Below are 22,132 nucleotides of genomic sequence, written 5' to 3'. Positions count from 1 at the left end.
TTATGCAGAAGAATAATTACCTCCTTATCTCTACTGGCAAAATTTCTCTATATTATCAATCCATATCTGATCCATGGTCATAAACCTTGCAAGGAAAATCACAGGATCTGCTTGAAAACAATACAAACAACACTTGTGCTTTTTTTTTTTTTTTTTATCTATTGTGAGCAACTTTGGGACCCATCATGCTGATGCCTTTTTCATTGCGATAATCTCTGTTATTATGAGCGTACCACATAATAACAGAGGTTCTCACTATAAGATGAGATGCCCAAGGCACTTGCAATGTACCGAATTGTTATTTGTCTATTACTTATCAGCTCATGCACACTCGACAACTTCTAGAGTGATGGATATTGCAGGTCTTCCACAGCATGAGTTATCTTCCAGGCTCTCTCTCTCTCTCTCTCTCTCTCTCTCTCTCTCTCTCTCTCTCTCTCTCTCTCTCTCTCTCTCTCTCTCTCTCTCTCTCATTTAAATTCTGCCACCCACTTCTTAACCATGAAATAAGAAGGGACATCCTTCACCCAGTGTTGTAATCATATCCTCATAAATGGCCTTTGGCATTAGTTCTCCCTTTTTTCCCCTCTCAAATATTGGATGACTGTATGGTGACTGGTAGTTGCCTATCTTTCCTCATTCACACAACTTTGATTTCAAGACCCATAATTAAGGGGGGAAAAAAGTTATTAAAATTGCATGAAACTTGGTGAGTTACTATTTATACATTAAATACAGAAATTTTTAACACTACCCTCTTGTACTCAGGCCACAAACTTTTCAAGCGTCCCTTGAATTATGATCACTGCCACCTAGTAGTTCCTTTATCGGGATAATCTTAATGCAGGAATCACTGCTGATAATCAGTTCAAGAGTATTACTTCCTCTTGTTGCCCCTCGAACATGCTGGTGCAAAACAGTAATCCAGTAAATCTAGAACATTTCTGCTCCCTTAGGAGTGACCAACTTATAAGTTCTAGTTGATATCTGGAAAGTTAAATCCTCTATTATAAGATATTCTGATTTACTGTCCAACTCTATCCATCTGTATAATTGTTCATTATACTTAGCACAGTCATTTGGCCTATAACATATTTTTTTGTTTTTCCAGTGCTTGTGTCACTTCAAAACTGTTTGGACACGTTGCCCTAGACTTCTGAATCAAGCCATAACTTCATTCCCCCCCCCCCTCTGTCTTTTCTGTACATTGTACTCACATTCACATCCCTTATATCTGATTGATACCATGTATCCAATAAACCTACAGTGTTTGTGTTTAATGACCTAATTACTGTTTCAAATTCATGAAATTTGTTTAACTTTCACTTCCTCAACTATGTGTAAAACAACACTAGGAGTGTTGTGCTGCAATGCACAAAAGCATTGCAGCAGTCCATATGATTGGTCATTTTTCAGTGTTCAACCAACCAGTGCTGTAAACATAAAGGCACGTGAAATTAACTAGTACTCAGTAGTACACTAATTAAACATTTTGCAGAAATGTTTGCCATTTGTTTATATACTTGGCACACAGTTTTATTTGTTTTCTGCTTGTGTTGATGTTATTTTATGTACATAAACTTTTTATAATAAAATAAAGATTTTTGAAAATTAACCATTATATATGAATTTCCAGAATGTTGGGGATGTCAGAATGTTCATTTTTTTTTAACATTCCAAAAATTACAGCACATTGAATGAATTCTCTCACATTTAGGTGGCAGCAAAAGTGTTAGCATAGACCATGCTATGAAAAATTCTACCTCATGAGTCTTGCACAGTTTCTCCAGGGTAGAATTGATTGGAGGCTCTCTTCATGTACTCCTTCCTGTCATTTTTGGACAGAGTTGCAGCCTTCAAACTACACCTTCAAATTTAATCCTTACTTGCAGCTTTTTCTCAACAATGCTCTGTATCCTAAGTAAATCCTCAAATCTCTTAATATTATACAACAATATCACCATTTTGTGCACTTAAAAGATAACTGCTCTACAGTGTCATGAACTTTAAGCCCCTGGCAGACATACACTGGTCCTTTTCCACCTATCCTTTTTAAAAAATGCATTTCCTGTTCCCCTGACAATAAAGTCACTAGCACTTTCTGCCTGGAGGATTTTATCATGTGAGGCATGAATGTAGTTACCTGCATCGTGCTCAGTGACTGAGTGCTAGATGGATCCCTTTTAATTTCTTTGAGGGCATCAACCCTGTTCCTGAACTGTTAAGTTTTATCTCCTCATACTCTCTGCAACAAATGAAGCACACAAAGACATCCCTTTGGCTATCATGTAATTACAAATAACTCTGCAGAAAGGTGGCAAGAAGCACGCTATATAGCTCTGATTCGCAAGAGCACCGCTATGAAAATTTCTCCCCTGAGCCAAAATATTACTGCTATATAACTGCAGTGCAAAGCACCAACCGTATAACTGAAACTTTATTAAAATAATAATAATATAAGACCAGATAAAATTTTGTAAAAATAAAAATGATAAAGTAAAATACACTGATTATACAATAAAAGCAATGAAATAATAGATATAGATAAAAATATAGAAATTACACTATATGGAATTAAAAGTGATTAAAACAACTGTTGTTTTTATCATTTTAATAAATTTAAATATTATTATAATAAATTATTATTTTAATAATATTTTTAAATGTTATTATTAAAATTAATCTACTTGTATTCTTCAATACAAAAGACCTATGGGATGTTATGTGATGTATCTCTGGTAGCAGTTAATGAAGTAAAAACTTATTTTAATTGTGCTGATGTCAATCCTCTATAATAATAGAATGTAAAATAACATACTACCCTCACCCTCCTAGTCATTTTGTGTATACAGGGATGAGTTATGTAACTAAACTGAGTTAAATAAATGAAACATTAAGATATAAAATGTGTGTATGTTTTGCCATTCTTCTCTCCATATGGGGAGGGAGGGAGGGAGAGGGAGAGAAAGCGCTTGATTGGTATGCTTAACAGGAGGGTTAAATTTACCAGTCAAACATGTGCAACCAGGCCAAGTAGATCATTATCCCGGCTCCACATGCTGGAGATAGCAACCCTGCCTAAATAAAAAAAAATAATAATAATAAGTACAAAATGATAAACAGCAATTATAGATTTATTGGAATGATGAACACGGTCATTGATACTGCTGCCAAAGAACTGAAGGAATAGAAAGAACAAAGATACAACTGTTGTAAATGTTTTGAGATGTGGTTATGGAATAAAGCTTTTTTCGTCTTCCTGTAAGATGCACTAGTGACGAAGATCAGCAATAGTGAAGAGGGCTAACAATATATCTGGTGTTAGCAAGAAGCAATGTATTCAGCCTCATTATTCCATTGAAGCCACCCTTGATCAAAGTGTGGTAGGTTAGCCACATTCATTTGGAGATGTGGGTTCATATCCCCTTAGAGATTGGAGGAATTCTAAAAGGCCTCTTCATAGCTGTAGTTGGTCAAACTTGGCAGAGGAAGTAGTGTCCTAACCCTTGAGTTATTCTCAGTATTACAACATGCAGATAGGCCCTTGAACACACATGCATACACACAAAATTATGAAGATCACATCTAGTACTATAGAACTGGTGCATTGTGGCCAAAGTAGTTGATGCACCATGGAATCCTTAATTAACCAATCAGTCAACGTATTGAAGCTGCACTGTACTGCCTTTTCGTTTCTAGATCAAACTAATTTATTTATTTAGAGTCACTCCCCGATTAACGCAAAGGTTGTGTTCCATGGAACCGTAGTAAGATGGAATTTCCCCTATGCTTGTGCAGCACTCGCACCTGTGCTTGCTGAATTGACTGAATCAAAAAGAAATGTTTGATGAACATGTGAATGGAATTATTTATTGTATTTATTCAGTTTTTTTTATCTCTTGCACAGGGAAAATTATAAAAGCATGCAATTTAAAAATTCAAAATTATAAAATTACAAAAAAAGAGAGGAGACAGGCATAACGTCAGTAAGTTTTACCTCTCGCGCATTGTTGCCAGAATCAACATCTTCAGCTGATAAGTACGCTGCTGCAGAGGTTGAGGGCTGTGGAGATTTAGAAGGGGTCCACTGCTCAACCTTACGAAAGAACATAATGGATGACTGGACGGTGGCTTTTTTCTTTCATCATAGATTTCTTTGTAGCAAGCAAGCATATCATTCACCCCTCTGTTAACTTTTAAGAATTATTCACTGTCAGGATCCATCTTCTCAAACCTCGCCATTGCCAATGCAATTTCACGAAATAGCATTGCCAGCTCTCTCTGGTGACGAAACGTCTCGGCTCCTCATTTGGTTCATCTTGAGCTTTGTCAACATTTTCTTCTTTCACTATCGCTGCCTGCAAGTCAATAAGTCCTTCGTTAGATAATTCCTTTTCTTCCTCTTTTAACTCCTCCACACCTTTGGCAACAACCTCAAACTAAAGTAGCTCTGCAACTTTTACAATCTTATCTGTAACCTCTTCATATGATTTGTCTTTTTCAAACCCTTTGAAGCTTTTTACATGCCGTGGGGCATATTTTCTTCCATGCGCCATTTAAACAACTTTTAGTAATTTCCACCCAGGCCTTATTAATGTTTAAGATCGTGTGGTAAATATTGTAAGATTTCCAGAATGGTACACAAACAGTGGTATTGGCGCCTCTGTAGCCAGTGGTGCAGAAGCAATAGTGCGTAACACACGCTTCTTGATTAGACTGGGATTCGAGCCCGTGACTACCAAATACAGGTCAGTGGGAATGACCACCGCATATCTCCAGCCCGGATAAAGGGTGAGGGTTGGCGTCAGGAAGGGCATCTGGCCATAAAAATTTCATGCCAAAACAATAAAAACGTTGACTACCCATATATATATATATATATAATATATATATATATATATATAATATATATATATATATATATATATATATATATATATATATATATAATGGAAAGGGTGAGGACAAAAAAAAAAAAAAACGCAAGCAGTGGTATTAGTCTGTAATCTCCCGCTGCATTAGCCCCAAGCAAGAGCATGGCCCTATCTTTTGAAGCCTTGAAACCTGGCATTGTATTTTCCTCTTTAGCAATGTATGTTCGATCAGGCATTTTTTTCCAACACATCACAAAATTTCTCTGCAGCTGCAGAATTGGCATTGGCGATTTCACTGCATACTTTAATGTTTTGGAAACCAGCACAATGTTTGAACCTATGAAAAACCACCTGTTCCTTGTCATGAAGTTTACTTGGGGTTCGCCATATTATATCCTTAATATCTTCATAAATACTTCTTGCTTTTGCATGAAAGGCCATTGCACTCAGGAACACTTGCTTTTGAATCTGATTTTCCATCCATATTATTAATAGCTGTTTCATCTTTGATATAGTATCTGAACGCTGTTTTGTGATCACTGTTCATCTTAAGTGCATTGATCCTTTGACATGTTCTTTTATACGCACATTGTCATTTAAAATGTATAGACTGTTAAAGCAGCGGAGACCTAATCCCTTGCAATAGATGACAAATTTTGTCCTGCTTCGTACTTCTTAATCATTTTCATCTTCATTTCTAAATCAATTTTGTTTCGTTCCTGGCACTGCCAGCCCTTACACTTTCTGTTGGTCCCTTTCCCTTCACCATTGTAATAAGTATATAAGAATGAAGAGAAGATTCTGAAAATTTATTTTTTATATGATTGAAGATTTCAGTGAAGGGGAATTCACCATAATGCCGTAACATAAAAACCTACAGAATTCCAGTAATAAGTAAATAGGAATGAAGAGAAGATTCTTATCGGTATTACCGCAAATGCAGTAAGATCGAGTTTATTACCCATTTATAATAGATTGCGCTAACAGAAAAGCCCAATAAACTGGATAGTGCAAATTGTTTTTGTTTTCTGGTCGTGACCTCCAGAAACGTGCTTTAGAAAAATATCACAAAGGTGTACAAAATTGGTTCTTATAATGTGAACATATGATAGCGATGAAAGTGTGGTGCAATTTCCATTATAAATATGACCTTTTAGAGAGATAATAGCTTAGTAATATAGCGAAATTTTCAACTTTCAAGGACTTGGAACGAATTACAAAAAAAAAAAAAAAAAAAAAATGTATATGCTATTGGGTTCACATTACAAAACTTATGTAAAGTCGAATTTGCATAAGTCGAGTATTACGTAAGTCAGGAAGTTCCTGTATTTTTATTTATTTTTTTTTATTAATCTTTGTATCAAGTTTATGTTTGTTAATACAGTACATAATGTTTTTCATTATATACTTTTAAATATTTTTGAATTCTGTATATAAATAAAACTTATGAAATCTGGTTTAACAATAAATAAAAAAAAAATAAAAATAAATCTTACTTAGTACTCTTAATAAATATTTGCAGGTCACCAACGTGTCATGCCACGTGGAGGACAGCTAGAAGTTGCTGGGGTAGTAGTAGGTTGTTGGGGACCTAATTATGGGCAGGGACCAAGGTCACCAACAAGGACTATTCCTCCCCAAGTTGTTTCTGTTGGTGGTATGCATAGGTAAATATTATAGCATTTGTCAAATATGTTTTAAAACTTGTCAGTGTAATTTTTGAGAATTTCATTGCACAGATCTCTAACATAGTTGCTAACTTTTAGTTTATTTAAAATTGCCTGTAGGCCTCATGGTTCATTAGCAGGAAGAGGAGGAGGAAGCGGAGTTTTAGGACATGGGCCAGGCTCAAATAATTCTCCCTGTGGTTTACAAAAGTCTGGAATGATCGCACCAAATTCTCTTTTGGCAAGTTATTTTCCCTTTTCTTAGCATGTATCTATATATGTCAAAAGAAATTTCTCTCACACATGCACATACGTGTGTGTTATTTTATATTATTAAATATTACTTAAGTGGTTCTGTTTGGGAATTTAAATTGTTTAATTTAATACTTCTTTTTTTGTAATAAAATTTAGTTAGTTTAATTAGTGTTATTCACATTTAATTCAAAAGTAAATGAAGCAAGTAACTTTAAAATACAGTTAATTGCATTAATTAGTTATCATTAATTTGAAAGAAAAGTTTGGCAGTTCATTTGGAAAATGTTAGTTGTCTGATGGCACCAGGGATTTGAGAATATTGTCTAGAGCATCCTAACTAATGCTGGATCTTGCTTAAATCTTCCATGTATCATTTTCTTAAAAGTTCACTTACGGCTTGTCATGGAGATATGTTCAGCCAGAAATCCACTTCTCAATTTTCAAGGCAAACATCCTGCATGTTATCAGTGGAAACAAGAAAAATAAACACAGTGAAACAAAGTAGATATGAATATTTCATACCATGAGGCAAGAAAAAACTGGTAAAGACATTGATTAGTAATAAACCTACACCTTCTGATAAGGTGTAGTTTTTAAGGAAAGTATTCCATCATCAATCATGAACTTGATCCAGCTTAGGTCTTTTAAGACCTGTTTCATTGTAGCTGTTGGAGGGTGGTCTTGAACTCGCCATCATTGTCTCGGTCGGCCCACATCTCTCTTGTCGTTAGGTTTGTAGTTAAATGTTAATTTTGGGATCCGATTTGTGTTCATCCTTTCTATGTGACCGATCCATTTTTCCTGATACCATTTTATGTTATCTACTATATTATCTACTTTTAATATTCTCATAAATATCTGAATTTCTTTGATTGTCTAACCTTGTAAAGCCTAATAACTTAATCTCATTTGTGCTGCTTCTGGTTTTTATGTATCTTACTTATTTATTAACACAAGTCTCCAACTGTAAAAGAGGGCTGATTTTGAAGTAATGTTGTGCAATCGTAATTTTGTTTCAGTTGTCACTTGTTTTCCAAAGTGGCGTTTAATCGTTCCGTTCTTTTTATTATATTTTTATAGTTTAGTGTGGATGTCTTTCCCTTCATTTCACATTAAATTTCCCAAATAGGTGAAATTGGATATTTGTTCTATTATTTTGTAATCAATAAAAATTTATTCTTTGTATGTTTTTTCCACATCATCCTATTGATTTTGTTTTTGAGGTGGAGATAGTCATCTCATACTTTTTGCCTATTTTATTCAGTTCATTAACTGCTGTCTGTAGTTCATCTTCCGATTTTGCAATTGTAACTTGATCGTCAGCATAGAATATAGTTCGGATAATATTCCTGCTGTTCAGCTGTATTCTGTTGTTAACTGTTTGTTTCCATTCTATAATAATTTTATTGATTTAAATATTAAATACATTTGGTGATAGTCCGCATCCTTGTTTGACTCCTCTATTGGTGTTAATTGGGTCTGATAGTTGACCATTAGAATATTTTAGAAAAACTTTTTTAAGTTTTTATATAGGCTTTGTATCACTTTCTGGAGTTCAGTTAGGATAAGTTGATTAAGGGCACAAAAGGAGATATTGTTGTACATGCTGGCACTAATGATATTAAGTGTAGGAGATGTGCACACTTACTTAACAAGTACGAGTCAATCTTGAAAAGTGTCTCGGGTTAAATTGAAAGTGTCTGCAATTCTGCCCAGACATGATAGGAGGGAATATATGATGAGAGGCTTGTCAATCAATTTGGCCCTGGAGAGATTGTGCAAGGCTCATGGGGTAGAATTTTTCTTATCATGGTCTATGCTTGTTAACAGGAAAGATTGCTTCTACAGGGAAGATGCACTTAAATAGAAAGGGTGCAAAAATATTTGCTGATGCTATCGAGGCAATGCTAGGTGGTTCAGAAAATTGCTAGCTTGAAGGGATTCAAAGACTAATAGATTAACAGTAGCTGCAGGAAGAGGTGGAAATTAGGGCATTCAATACCGAGATTCCGGGATCCCGTTCATTTTTTTCCAGTATTCAAATCCCGGTATTGATACAGAAATACCGGGTTTTTCAGTACTACTTTAAAAAATAATTATCCGTGATTTATTCACATAAAGGTTATAAAATCAACAACAATAAATCATTAATACTTTGAATTTGCAAATGAGGGATTGTTATATACAGTACAAATGCAACGGAAACCTGAAAACGTCTTGAAATTGTAAGGCATAAAATCTTACAAATATATTTCTCTTGTAAGTATAGTGTGTGTGAAAGTAAAGCACTTAAGGAATAACGAAAACATCATTACAGAAATATTTCCATTAGTGGCAGTAGGCATGGTAGTGCAATTAAGGAATATGGTGAACAATGGTATGTCAGGTGCGGAAGGGTTAAAATTAAAAGCTTCTGAACAATAGTTTAATCTATCTATTACACCTCTACTTGAGGATGCAACATTTAGTGCGTTTTGGGAAAGGGTGTCAGTATTGAGCAGTTCAAAGGTATTGTGAACAGATGATCTGGAGGTAAAAGATGAAAGTGTTTCGTTGTGTGGGGAAAGTATTCTGTTTTTCCCACCAAAGGAAGAAAGAGTGAGTTTAAAAACTAACACCGTGATTGGGTCAGGTTTAAATTAGATAGGGGGAGATACGTAAATACGTGCAAATCCCTCTGGGGTTTGCACATAAGCTTGCTTATAAAAAAAGTAGTACAAGGGACGATTGTAACTTGCAATCAATTCAATAAATAAATAAATGAGAAGGAAATAAGGTGCTCGTACCAAAAGGGTGGTCTGTGGTTGTTGTTTGGAGGGGTTGCAGCCTTCCAGTGGTAGTTCTGGGTTTAGTTCGGGTCCAGTTCTGGGAGTGTCCAGCTATATAGTGAAAGGTTCTGCCGGGCATGATCCTGTGCTAGAAATTAATCTGAAAGTTGAATAAATCCCTGGCTTCTACTACTGCTGTGGTAATTTCCTTCAGTATTAACAGAGAACTATTCTTGCAATCCCGAAATAAGACAGTACTGTCTTATTTCAGAAGAGCTATACAGCAGAGATGCAGAGTTCAACTAAGGAGGGAGGGGGGGGGGGAGAGAGAGAGAGAGAGAGAGAGAGAGAGAGAGAGAGAGAGAGAGAGAGAGAGAGAGAGAGAGAGAGAGAGAGAGAGAGAGATCACCACACTCCATGGAAGGAACCCGCACAAAGGAATCCCACCGTGAAAGAGAAGGAAGGTAAGTTTTCTGAACTGTGTTGTTTTGGTAATGGTACTTAGATAAAGTGGGAGATTATTTTAGAGTAAGGTTGAAGAAACACGAGAAATAAGGAAATGTTTAGTATTGAGTTGGTTTATTGTAAGTAGATTTGAAGTTATAAAGAAAATTGATATTGTTAAATTAAGAGAGATTACCTGGAATTGTTAGCATTAAGTTAGCGACTTATGGATTGCTGTTGTGAAGAGAATTGATATTAGTGACTAAGAGAAATATGAGGAAGTGATTAAGATTGAATTAGTGTTTGAAGCTGTTGAGAGAGAGTTGAGATTGTTAATTGTTAGAAATTTTATGGAAATGATAGCATATATTAACAGATTAAATGAGAAAAACGAATAGATTAGATGTAAATGAACACCAGTTATGTATTGTAAGTAGATTTGTATGAAAATGACTTGTTTTATATTTGTGTCATTGCTCTTGAGAACTGACAGCTCATACATATATATATATATATATATATATATATATACTCGTGTGTGTGTGGGGGGATATCCCTCAGCTCCTGGAAATTCTCATTTTTTTAATGCAGTCAGGTAGTTTGTGGGGCTTAGTGCTTGAGGGGAGCTGCTTATGGAAATCATAACAATGGCCACTGACGGCAATACTAAGGTACAGGGAAATAAAAAAAATTAATAAATAAATAAATAACCCCCCCCCCAGACACACACACACAACTTAGATTTGGTTTCCTCACCAAGCTTAACCATCAGTCCCTTTCTTTCATTACCATGGATATAGTGCCATAAAAAGTCAAAAAGGAAATATTTTTGACAAAAAAGGAAATAAAATTTTTTGAAAATGAGAGAATAAGGGGGGATTAAACTGCAACTCATCTATGACTATCTCAGTGTAAAGCACCAACCAGCACAGAATCCAAAAGGACATTTTCTGCTGCTAATTAAATATGTACTAAAATTATATCCGGTTTAAACGATAACACTATTGAGCTTAAGAACTCACTTTATTCGGACAGGTAGTGTGGATGATTTTTTGTTTTTAGAATAACTGTATGTTTAATAATTTTTGCTAGAATATTTATTATTATAATAAAAGTTAGATTTAAAACGTGAATTCAAGTAATTACTTGTTTTTTCCTTACTTTATTGCACCTAATTGTCATCAGTTTATTGCGAAAAATGTTTTTTTTTTTTTTTTGGGATACTCGTATCCTGGTTTCATAAACTAAAATCCTTCAGGATTTTAGTTTATGAAACCAGGATACCACAATATCCTTCAGGTTTTTAATAACATCCATCAGAGATTAAAATTTGAATTAGAAATTGAAGCAGAAACCCACTCCATAAACTTCCTTAATTTTACCATACACAGATTAGGACAAAAACTAAATTTCAGCATATATAGAAAACCCACTAATAAGGGGATGCTTTTGCATTTCCACAGTTATCATCCTCAACCATACAAAAAATTGGTCATGCTGAACCAATTTCTTAACGCCTTTAAATATTCTTCCACCCAAATTTCTCTAACCACTGAAATAAATGAATTAACTACAAGATTCTCAAATAGGGGCTACCCGCTAACCTATATAAACAAAATCAAAACAATAGCCCATGATAAAATAAATAACAACAACCTCGCAACAAACATTGCACAAAAATCTGACAAGAGAAAAATACATTTCATCACCATTCCATATGTCGAGTACTGGTACAATAAACTTAATCAAATATGCAAGGGAACAAACATGAAAATCATAGCAAAACCCATGAATAAATTATACACATTCTTCAGAAATCGACCTTCAAACACCACATTCCAATCACAGCATGACCTCGTATACAGCATCCCATGCAAAAATTGAGACGCTGTTTATGTAGGATCTACCATGGGAGTGGCACAGCTTCGAGCAAAACAACACGAAGCTTCTGTGTGGGCAGGTGGTTCAAATGCATCGGAACTTTCGTTCCACGCAATAAATGAATGACATTCATTCAGCTTTAATGAAACAAAAATTATAAATATTCAACACAACTATCACAAACTACTTATTCCAGAAACCTTAAGATGAAACTACACGAAACTTCAATCAATATCCGTAGGCCATTCCTATTGTCCGCGATTGGTCACTTATACACATGCGTGAAGAACAAACACTACAACATAAGACAAAAGTTTCGGATTAATTGTGAGTTGCTCCGTTCCTGTGAACATGAGCCCGAAAAGTTCTAGTCCGACTTAAGGAATATAGAGAACCCCCCCCCCCATATCCAATTTTATTAGACCCCTAAATTTAACTCTAAAGTCTAGCTATAGGACCGAAAGAAATAATCGGTCCATATTTATTAAACAGTTTAGACCTCAAAAAATCTAATTTTATGCCAATCCAAGTAATGGTTTCCATGCTGCCAGAAGTATGGTGTTTGTAGACAGCAGCCATGAGCGCTCATTGTTGAGACCGCACGGTCTGAACACTACGGTTCTGACAGTGGGGAAGTTGTCCCACCTGCTTTACAAAATAGATATCGCCATCCTCAAGAATTATTAGCGAGTTGGACTAGGAGAGTTGGAAAAGAAGCTTCCTATATCAAAAATAAAGGTAATCCCTGTTGATTTATAATAAACTAAAAATACCGAAATACTGGTATTAAGATTTTGACCAGTATTGCGAGCCCTAGTGGAAATGATTCTTGCACAGCTTCTATTGCAATGAGCAGCCTGGAAAGCAAGTTGCTGGGGATTTCAGGAACTGCTAGGAGTCATGAAAAAAGGAAATACATGGGCTGTGTTAGGGTAACTACAAGCAAGAGCAGGTGCATGTACACCAAATGTTAGGAGTATAGTAAATAACTTTGATGAATTTGAAGTGCTGCTCAAGACATCAAAGGCAGATATTGTTGGGGGATATCAGAGATGCGGTGTCATACAGATATAAGGAATGCAGCATTGTTATCCCTATGTAGTTGTTAGGGTTATTTCTGGAGCCTTTTATATATAAATTGATTACTATTCCTGTTTCCCAATTTTTGGGTATCTGTTGCTTATGCCATATGATGTTAAATAATTTTAATAGTGCATTTTTTAGTAAGGTGCCACCATATTTAAATAGTTCTACATTCAAAGTGTTTATGCCTGAACTTTTTCGGTTTTTTGATTTTTGTAATATTAAATCAAATTCTGTCATTGTTATATTTTCTTCATCTTCGATTATCACAGATTCATCTTCCCATTCTTCCTAGTTCCAGGGCTTGCCCATAGTGTTTCTTCCAGGGCTTGAAATAGTGTTTCTTCCAGGGCTTGAAATAGTGTTTCTTCCGGGGCTTGAAATAGTGTTTCTTCCAGGGCTTGAAATAGTGTTTCTTCCATTCTGCTTGAAAAATGGAGTTAGCTTTTATTTGATCTTATTTGTCTAATTGTAATTTCTTAAAAATTTTGTAACCTCTTCTCTGTCTGCTCTAGAGATCATGTTTTAAGGATTTACCAACTTTATCTCAGTCATCTTGTCTGATTCTTCTGGTTGATTTTCTGACTTCTGCTCTAAGCTTTTTATATTTTATGTGTAAATGTAGATCTTTAGTTTGTAGGAACAGTTTATCAGCCTTTTTTTTTTTCTCACCAATTGTTTGTTTCAATTCTTTATTCCAAGTTCTTAACCAGTTTTTATTTTTAACAGATTTATATTCAAGACTTTCTTCAGAAACTCCCAGAATTGATTTTTTTTTATTTTGACCAGATTTCCACAACACTATCACTCATCTGATTTGAGTTTGTTTCCCTCGACTTTCATACAGTAATTTGGTGCTTTCATCTTCCAACAAATGTAATTTTAATTTCTTAGTAGTTTTGTTGATATTTTCTTCTTTTGAATAAAATAATTTCTTTCTGTTTTGAAAGTACTTTCTAGTAGGTAGTGATTGCTGTCAATTTGACTCTCTAAATACTCTAGTGTCTAATTTTGTTATTTAAATTTTCATTAATTTAAATATCTATAATATAGATATTTAAATTTCAACATCTATAATATAGTCTATTATAGAAGTTGTGTTTCTTGCTTCCCATGTGAAATTATAGAGATTCTTGCTCTGAAAAATGTATTTATGATTTTAAGTTTATTAAAAATGCAGAATTCTATCAAATATCTTTATTGTTGACCATGGGTTTGCCTTCTAATCATCTACTATTGATTGAGCACCACTCTTGCATTAATCTCTTGCTAGTATAAGGTATTCATTTTGTTAGTTTGATCTATGATCTCTTGTAATTCATCATAAAATTCTAGCTTCATCAATGTTGCCTTCTACTGGTGTGCAGATACCAACGATTATTATTGTATATGATAGGATGGATTTTTAGTCTTAATTTCAACATTCTGGGTTTTTAGTCTTAATAATCCAAGAATAATCTAATATTTTGTTTTTCCATTCTTTTTTATAATAACTGAAACTCCCAATGATGCCCACATTTCATTTGATACACCTGAGTATATCATTATGAAATTACCTATTTCATTAGATCGTGTATTCTTCTTTTTTGTTTCAGTAATGACTGCTGTACCAATATTTCTATTTTCTAATTCCATGATTAATTCATCCAATTTATGATTTATTTCCTAACATGTAGATTAGTGCAAAGGCATCATTTTAACGTAGCCATCTACGTTAAAATGATGTTAAATAGTTAAATTAAATAGTTAGTTTTAATTAATTAAATTGGCATCGTTTTGGTTTGTATCTCATATTCTGAATGCCTTCACAATGAGTTGCCATGGTATTGTACTACCTCGAATAAATAACACTTCACCAGTGGAGAAGGCTACTGTTATTTATTCTCAGTGGATACCACCACCACCACCACCCAAACGGCACCGTTTCAAAGCTTATTAGTTTCTCTTTGGTGGGCGGGCAGGTACCCTGGTGTTGCAATAGTGACAACCCAGTTATGAAGTATAACTTCACAATATGAGAGATGCCTGATGGTGTGCAGTGATATAGACTATAAATTATTTAAGGGCAAAGGCCTCACTATCCGCTGAAAATAAATAACAGTAGTCTTCTCCACTGGTGGGTGAGGTGTTATTTGTTCGAGATAGTACAATACCATGGCAACTCATTGTGAAGGCATTCATAATATGAGATACAACCAAAATGGTGCCAATTTAATTAATTAATTTAACTACTTTGGTAGATGGCTACGTTAAAATGTCTTTGCACTAACCTACATGTTAGTCATTCTACCTCGTAGCATGAGGCCCTTAAATAATTTATGGTCTATGATTTATTTCCCTAACATTCCAGGTTGCTACTTTAATGTCCTTAATCATAGTCCTATGTGCATTGCCTAGGTCCTTGAGATCCTTCCAGTTTTTACTTCTGAGCTTATTTCGAGTATTTGGAATGTCCCCCTGGATAGGTTACCAGCCTCTTGCAGGGTAAGTCTATGGTGGGACTGCCACCTTATAGCCTCTAGACTGGCTTCAGGTACAGCATTTCCTCTGTATGTGATGGGATAGTTATACCCCTGGGACTGTCACCAGAGCCTCATCTGTAGAAACGGGAGATTGGCATTTGGGTACAAGAAGTTGTAGAATGCATGTCCGCCCTGAACAAACCAAAATGGCCATCCTAGATGCAGTAGAAGTTTTTGCTCCTAATATGCATGCATTACTTATTCAACTCTCAAAAGCCAGTACAAAATACTCAGTCAGTTCTCATTTCACTTTGGTTCAAAAAAAAAAAACAAAAAAAAGGGTAAATTATCTTTGTATACAGCTGTGCTCTTGAAACCTTTATTTTTAAATAGAAAACAGTTGTCCATGTCTACTAATATCATGAGTTTGTACTAAGCTTTTTTTTTTTTAATTGTTTGTATTATAAATATAACATCCTGTATTATTTGCATATTATTTCTGATCAAGAAAAGAAGGGCAGAATTTTTATTGGCTTGCAAGCCACATTGTATACTTCTAAATGAAATTAGGCAACAAAAAAAATATATAACATATGCAAACACTGTCACAAAAGTTAAGATACCACCCTGCAGTTTGTCCTGCAGGTCTGTTTCTCCTGTTATAAGTTATAGTTTTAACCAGCATTGAACAGTACTCACTTTTGTGATTGCACTGACAAACACTTTCTGCAGTCATTTATGTATGCAAACCACACTTCTGTCTTCAGAAACTAAGAATTCTATCACTATTGAACCATTGTATAACTGTTCAATTATTGTTGTTCTAATGCCTATTGTTCTTGCAGTTACTGAGCAAATGGGGGGTAGAAACAAAAATTATTTAATAAAATTCTAAGGAGATAAAGTTCACACTTGACAGTGTCTCCATTCTGAAATAAGGTTATCCTAAATAAATTAGATGACTAAGAAATATTCAGAAGTGAAAAACTCTGAGGAAATGACTGAGACAATGTTTCTTTATTGGACTAAAGCTCTCACAAACTGAAATGAATTTAGAAAATAAATAAACTAATAGCAGGGGTTGTGTGGAATAAATGAAAAATGATGGGAAAATATAGAAGTAGATATTTGGTTGTGAATGTGCATCTCTTCAGGAAGAGTTACAAGGCACTCCAGAAGGTAGTGGTAGAATGTAGTGTTTTGATATCCCTTCAACCAAGAAAGGTCAGAGGTGAGTGGCTGTAACCCGTACTCTACAACAACATCCAGTGAGTAAACATATTCCTGACCAGCAAAGCAAGCAACACTGTAAAAATGAACTAAAAACAGGTGAAAGTAAATACTCACAGTAGCACCTCTAACGACAATAGAGGATCTAATAATTTTATATTAAACCCAAATATAAAAGATTGTCTGTGACAACTAGTATAAATTAACTGGAACAGTATTGTAATTTTGAAATAAGGAATCAAAAATGAGAATTTTGAAATGTGATAAAAAAAAAAAGAATTTTAAAATGTGATAAAAAAAAAAAAAAAAGAATTCCTTCAGTCTCCAACTATATTTATACCAAGACACCTTCAAACAAGTGAAATTTTCAAAACCAATCTACTGTCATGGAGGACTGCATAAGAATAAATCTATAGATAGTGACTGAAACAAAGATCCGCATAGTACAAGCCTCAATTTGTTGTTGCTATTCTGCATAAAGCTAAATAAATTGTCTAAATTTTTTTTTTTTTTTTTTTAAATTAATAATTAACTAAATATCTAAACTGCAGCCCTAATTTTTCCAATTTTCAAAAACAGATTTCAGAGGGCATCAGTGAAAGGTAACATGTAAATTCAGTGTTTTCAGTTTTATTCTTGCATTTTTGTCATTATTAATGCTAATATGACAATGCACCTAAAATAAGACTATAATAAAATGATTAATGGACCTCATTGTTTCTAGAACAAGAAAAAGAAACCAAAAAAAAAGACCGACAGACCTAATCAAGATACAGATATTTCTTACATGAAAAATATTGGAAGGGGATGTACTGTGGAAAGTAACAGGTAAAAAATTTTTAAGCAATTTTTTTACTTTAATCCAAATTTCTAATGTTCCTTGGCTTAGATGTGTGTCTGCTAAGGTTTTTGGCATTCCTAGAAGATTTTCAGAAATCATGTCTCTCTCTCACCATTTTACAGAAAGTTACTTTACTTCGAGATTTCAATTAAAGTTTGTTTTTGGAATAACCTTATAGTTCATATACCATGTCTCCTGTCGTATATCATAGAACCACTAATTACATACTGTAAATTAACAGTGGCAAAAATCTTCTCAGCCCCTCGTGTAATGCGTGTGGCAGTCTTTGCTAACTCAGCTGATGTTAGAGATAAATTTTACAGGCACTTTGCATTAATATTTACAGACAAAAGACTTTTCACAATGAGAAGAAACTGTAAAAGTGAAGCTGAGAAGCATGAAATTAATGATATTGAAATTTCAAAAGGTTATTTCTTAGAAAAACTTTTGAACCTAAAGGCAAGTAGGTTCTGCAGGTTGATAGATGTACCCAGTAATTTTGAGGGAGCAGGCAAGAGAATGCATTGAACCATTGAGGTTATGATATTGAGAAAGGAATAATGTCAAACTTTGTAGATGGGGCATGATGTCAAGATTGATTAATGATTAGTGCCAAGCAGTGTTTTTTCAAGGCAACTTAGATAGACTTTGGAGATGGTCAGAAAAGTGGAAGCTATGTTTTAATGCAGCAAAATGTAAGGTCTGACACTTGGTGAAAACAACCCCAAAATAACTTATACACTTGGTGGTATTGAATTAAAAACAGTTGAGAATGAAGGAGATTTTGGAGTTATGATACAGTTAGACATCAAGTTTTCTGGGTAGACAGGTGGTAGGGAAGACCCACAGCATCTTATCAATGATTTGTTGAACATTTGCTTGTAGGGATAGGAGGTCATAATTCCACTGTAAGGGGCAGTTGTACGACCACACTTGGAATTGGGCTGCAGAACTTAGTAACTAGTCATCTTAGAGAAGACCTAAATGAGGTGAATAAGACTCTGAAAGGAGAACGTAAAGTGAATGAATGTGAAATTTTCACTGATATAAATGATTCCAGAATTTAGGGCCATAAATTCAAATTATGGGGAAGAAGCCTAGACTGTTTTACAGGAGATTTTCTTTTAACCGGCAAGTTGTTAATTACTGGAATAAGTTTGCTTGTGTAGGATGATTGAGGCTGACAGCTTGGAGAAATACAAACATCATCTTGTATTTTTCCTGAAAGGTATCTGTGTGAGAAGGAAGTCAAATAGTTATTTAATTATTTATAATGTTTTTAACTATTTTTTTTAATAGTACAGCAAATCCTTAGGCTTCCATGCCCTGTATGGCTGGCTGTTAAAATAATACTACTACCTCTGAGAGGGAATCCATTTACTGTATCCTCTTCTATACTGTATTAAATTAGAGTAAATGTTTAGAAGCAACAGACTAATCAAAGAATAATTAGTCTAGATTTGTAATTTGTCCTATACATTACATCAACTAGAAATACATTACAAAGGATACATCAGTGAGATGCAAATGGTGTTGCGTTCAGTTATTGCATAAATTTTTGTCAACGGCATTTTTGCACCTTTTCTAGACTATGAAATATCATTATGGATGGCATTATGGACTTAACAGCTTATATGCATATTGTTAGTCTGTTACTCTCTGCAGTTAGTGTTCTCTGTAATTGAAGTTGTTAAAGATGTTTTCTGACCTATGTTTAGACTAAGGGTTCCCTCCCCCCTTCTCTCTCCCGAGAATCACTGGGATGGGAAGGTTTTATCCTCTTCACTTTAACTTTGAATATTTGTTGCTGCAATTCAAGCTTTAGTAGAAAGCTCAGTTGAGTTTTCTGCAAAACTTATATGGAATAATACATACATTACAGTGATAATTACTAGTTCACCTGTATGCAGAAGTACCAACCTAGAATTAATATGAATGTACAATAATAATCAATAATGTGCAGCTAAACAGTTGAGTTAAATTATATCGTATAATATTGTGTGTATGAGTGAAAATCACTATTAATAAAAAAAATATCGTATAATATTGTGTGTATGAGTGAAAATCACTATTAATAAAAATATCTGCATTGAATGCAATTTATTTTGAGGAACATTAAATTAGATAAAGAAATGTGTATTGTTAAATATATATTTTAGAATGGAAATCATGCCATATTTGTAAAGAAGTTGGCTTAAAGTAGAATTGTGCGGATTAGTAGAAGCATGTTGCATTCCTCATGAAAGTGCCTTGTTTTGGGTGTTGAAGTGTTTCAATAATAATAATAATATAAACTTTGTAGAAATCATTGAATGGTTACTGGTCAGATGAAATGAGTTCATGTATTCACTTTAAAAAAATAATAATAACAACAACGTTTGAATTAAGTTTTATAAAATTATTTTTTTAATCTTGAAATTCCTATCTGCATTTTCTCAAATTACCATACTCTTCTATACTGTTGGATCATTCATTCCAGTGTTTACTGAAAGGTCCATTATAGTGATAATTTTGAAGCAGACATTGAAATGTGTAACTCATAAGGAGGGATGATTACCTCCCTGTGCAATTGCATAAAGAGAAACAGATTCAAATTGCTTCTGTTTAGCACCAGGGTTGTTAAAGATTGCTTTGAATCAACAGCAGTAGGTTAGGGAGGTCACTGAGATCATACAAGACATTAGTCTAAAATGCTCATAAAATTTGTATTGGAAAAGTGACACTGAAGACTTTGCAGAAAACTTTTATATGCTTCAGTTGGGTTGGCAACTTATAGTAATGGTGCAAATGGCAACACATGAGACTACCAAGGTATTACTGCAGGGCACCATAAAATGAGGAAGGTATGCCTGTGTTCTAAATGATTTCAAAGTGTGGTCACATTTCAGAACCCCTGCTCATTCTATATGCATACATTTTGCAAAATAACAGCAGGTAACCTTGTTGATCTCTTGCCTAGGTGATTTTAGAACTTTGATTATGAAAATTACAAGCATTTCCTTATATCATGCTCACAGGCTGCTTTGGTGTGCATTACTTTTAAACAAATAGCATTACTGAGAAGTTAATCTGCCATTTGTTTAAAAGATCACACGTGTTATGGCAATTTGTTTTAGGGCTTAATGGTCCCTTATTAGATAGCAGGTGGTCTTTAGTTAGTTCCTTGAAAAAAGAAACAGTGAAAATTAATTTTTGATATTAGCTGTCTGTGATTGCCTTATTTATGAATTACCTTGATATTGTGCTGTATTCAAATTGCATTACAGAGAGGTTAGTCTGCAGTTTGATAAGGTCAGCCTGTTCCAGAACTTTGGGACTGACCACTGATGTAATGCAGTATTTTCATGAATAAATACTTTTCTATTTATTAAAAGAAGCAATTTTTTTTAAGTTAGTTGAATACAAATTATTAATGTATATTAAATAAATAGTGCTTTTTTTTTTTCCCCCCTTCTACAGCCAAACAATTGAGGTGAGTCAATTGATATCGTTAGGCAGAGATGACATTCAACATCCGGAGGTGGGGAGTGGTGATTGTCCTCACCAGCCAGGCCAGTTTGCCAATGCTGATGCTGACAGCATTCAAATAACTAAAAACAGTCCAGTTTTGTTGCATAGTACCAAGGAACCATGTGATCACATGCCATGATCAACTGCATTAAATTCCAAGTATTAAGGAGATTATGGTGTTACCTGGCAAGTGATTGTATTCTTCTTAATGTCAGGAGGGTAACCATCTTTGATTAAAGGAACTGCTGTTTCTCAGTTTTTGTTTCATTTCTTTTTTTTTTTTTTTTTTTTCTGTTTTTTTTTTTTTTTTTTTTCTCCCCATGCCTCATTTGACAGTCTCCTGCATAGAAGAGCCTCTGGATCACATGTAAATGAAGCCATATTTTTCTAAATAACTGTCTGTTGGTGTCAATTCCTTTCCCATTGTGGAAGAGTTAGATAATGCAAGTTTGCATTGTACTTTCATCACCTTGGAATATACCACTGTGTGTAGCCAAGTAATTGTGTAAAGGTATGTGAATAGCTGTTGGCTTCAATTGCCTGCTTAATCTGATTTCTTATGCTGCTCTTCACTTTACCTCAAATAAGTGGAACGGAACAGTGAATTTTCTGTGGATTAGCTTTGCAGAAATTTGGTGTTTTTACTGCCATGTTGCCCAAATATGTGTGGTAGGCTTACATCACTAGCTGCTCTCAAGTATCATTCATGCATTTAGATAATGATCAGGTCTTTAATTATGTATGGACTAGTCTATTCTGTGAAATGAAGTGATTAAAAATGTCATGCAGGGTGTTGGTCATTTGTCATTTGCTTATATTTTTTCCCTTGACATACCACTGGTATAAGATTATCAGTACAGTTTTACTTTTTATTGCCGCAGGAAGCAGTTTGTTTTTATTTACTCATAATGTCAAGTGTTATAAAACAAGGTTTTTTAGGACATGAAATTTAATGAATTTGCATCTGTTTTACAGACCAGTAAATCTTTTGTGATCATACACAATATACTTGCTCTTTGCTAAATCTTTTCCAGACTATAAATTTGGGAAAGTCAGGGGGTTGCATATGTTTTTTATGTAATCCAAAAGAAAATAATTCAGAATTTCTGTGCCTCAC

The 22,132-nt window shown here is 34.3% G+C and overlaps 1 protein-coding gene across 3 annotated transcripts in view; it reads left to right on the top strand.

The window, feature by feature from the left end:
* LOC150088830 (constitutive coactivator of PPAR-gamma-like protein 1 homolog) overlaps window positions 1-21,270 on the top strand; it is a 283,787-nt gene extending 262,517 nt beyond the window's left edge. For 2 of the 3 annotated variants that reach the window (XM_090369687.1, XM_090369686.1), the window contains exons 14-17: window positions 6,397-6,541; window positions 6,662-6,782; window positions 17,389-17,492; window positions 20,965-21,270. In XM_090369687.1, the coding sequence (XP_090225813.1) occupies window positions 6,397-6,541; window positions 6,662-6,782; window positions 17,389-17,492; window positions 20,965-21,154 (560 nt within the window). In that variant the 3' untranslated portion in view covers window positions 21,155-21,270. The remainder of the gene's footprint in view (window positions 1-6,396; window positions 6,542-6,661; window positions 6,783-17,388; window positions 17,493-20,964) is intronic. The other variant, XM_090369688.1, reaches the window with a different exon arrangement.
* Window positions 21,271-22,132: the final 862 nt, after the last annotated feature.

This window comes from Mastigoproctus giganteus, chromosome 3 (assembly GCF_048544385.1).
Source record: "Mastigoproctus giganteus isolate SK-2022 chromosome 3, ASM4854438v1, whole genome shotgun sequence".
Lineage (NCBI taxonomy): Eukaryota > Metazoa > Arthropoda > Arachnida > Uropygi > Thelyphonidae > Mastigoproctus > Mastigoproctus giganteus.
This window is presented reverse-complemented; position numbering and strand designations above follow the sequence as displayed.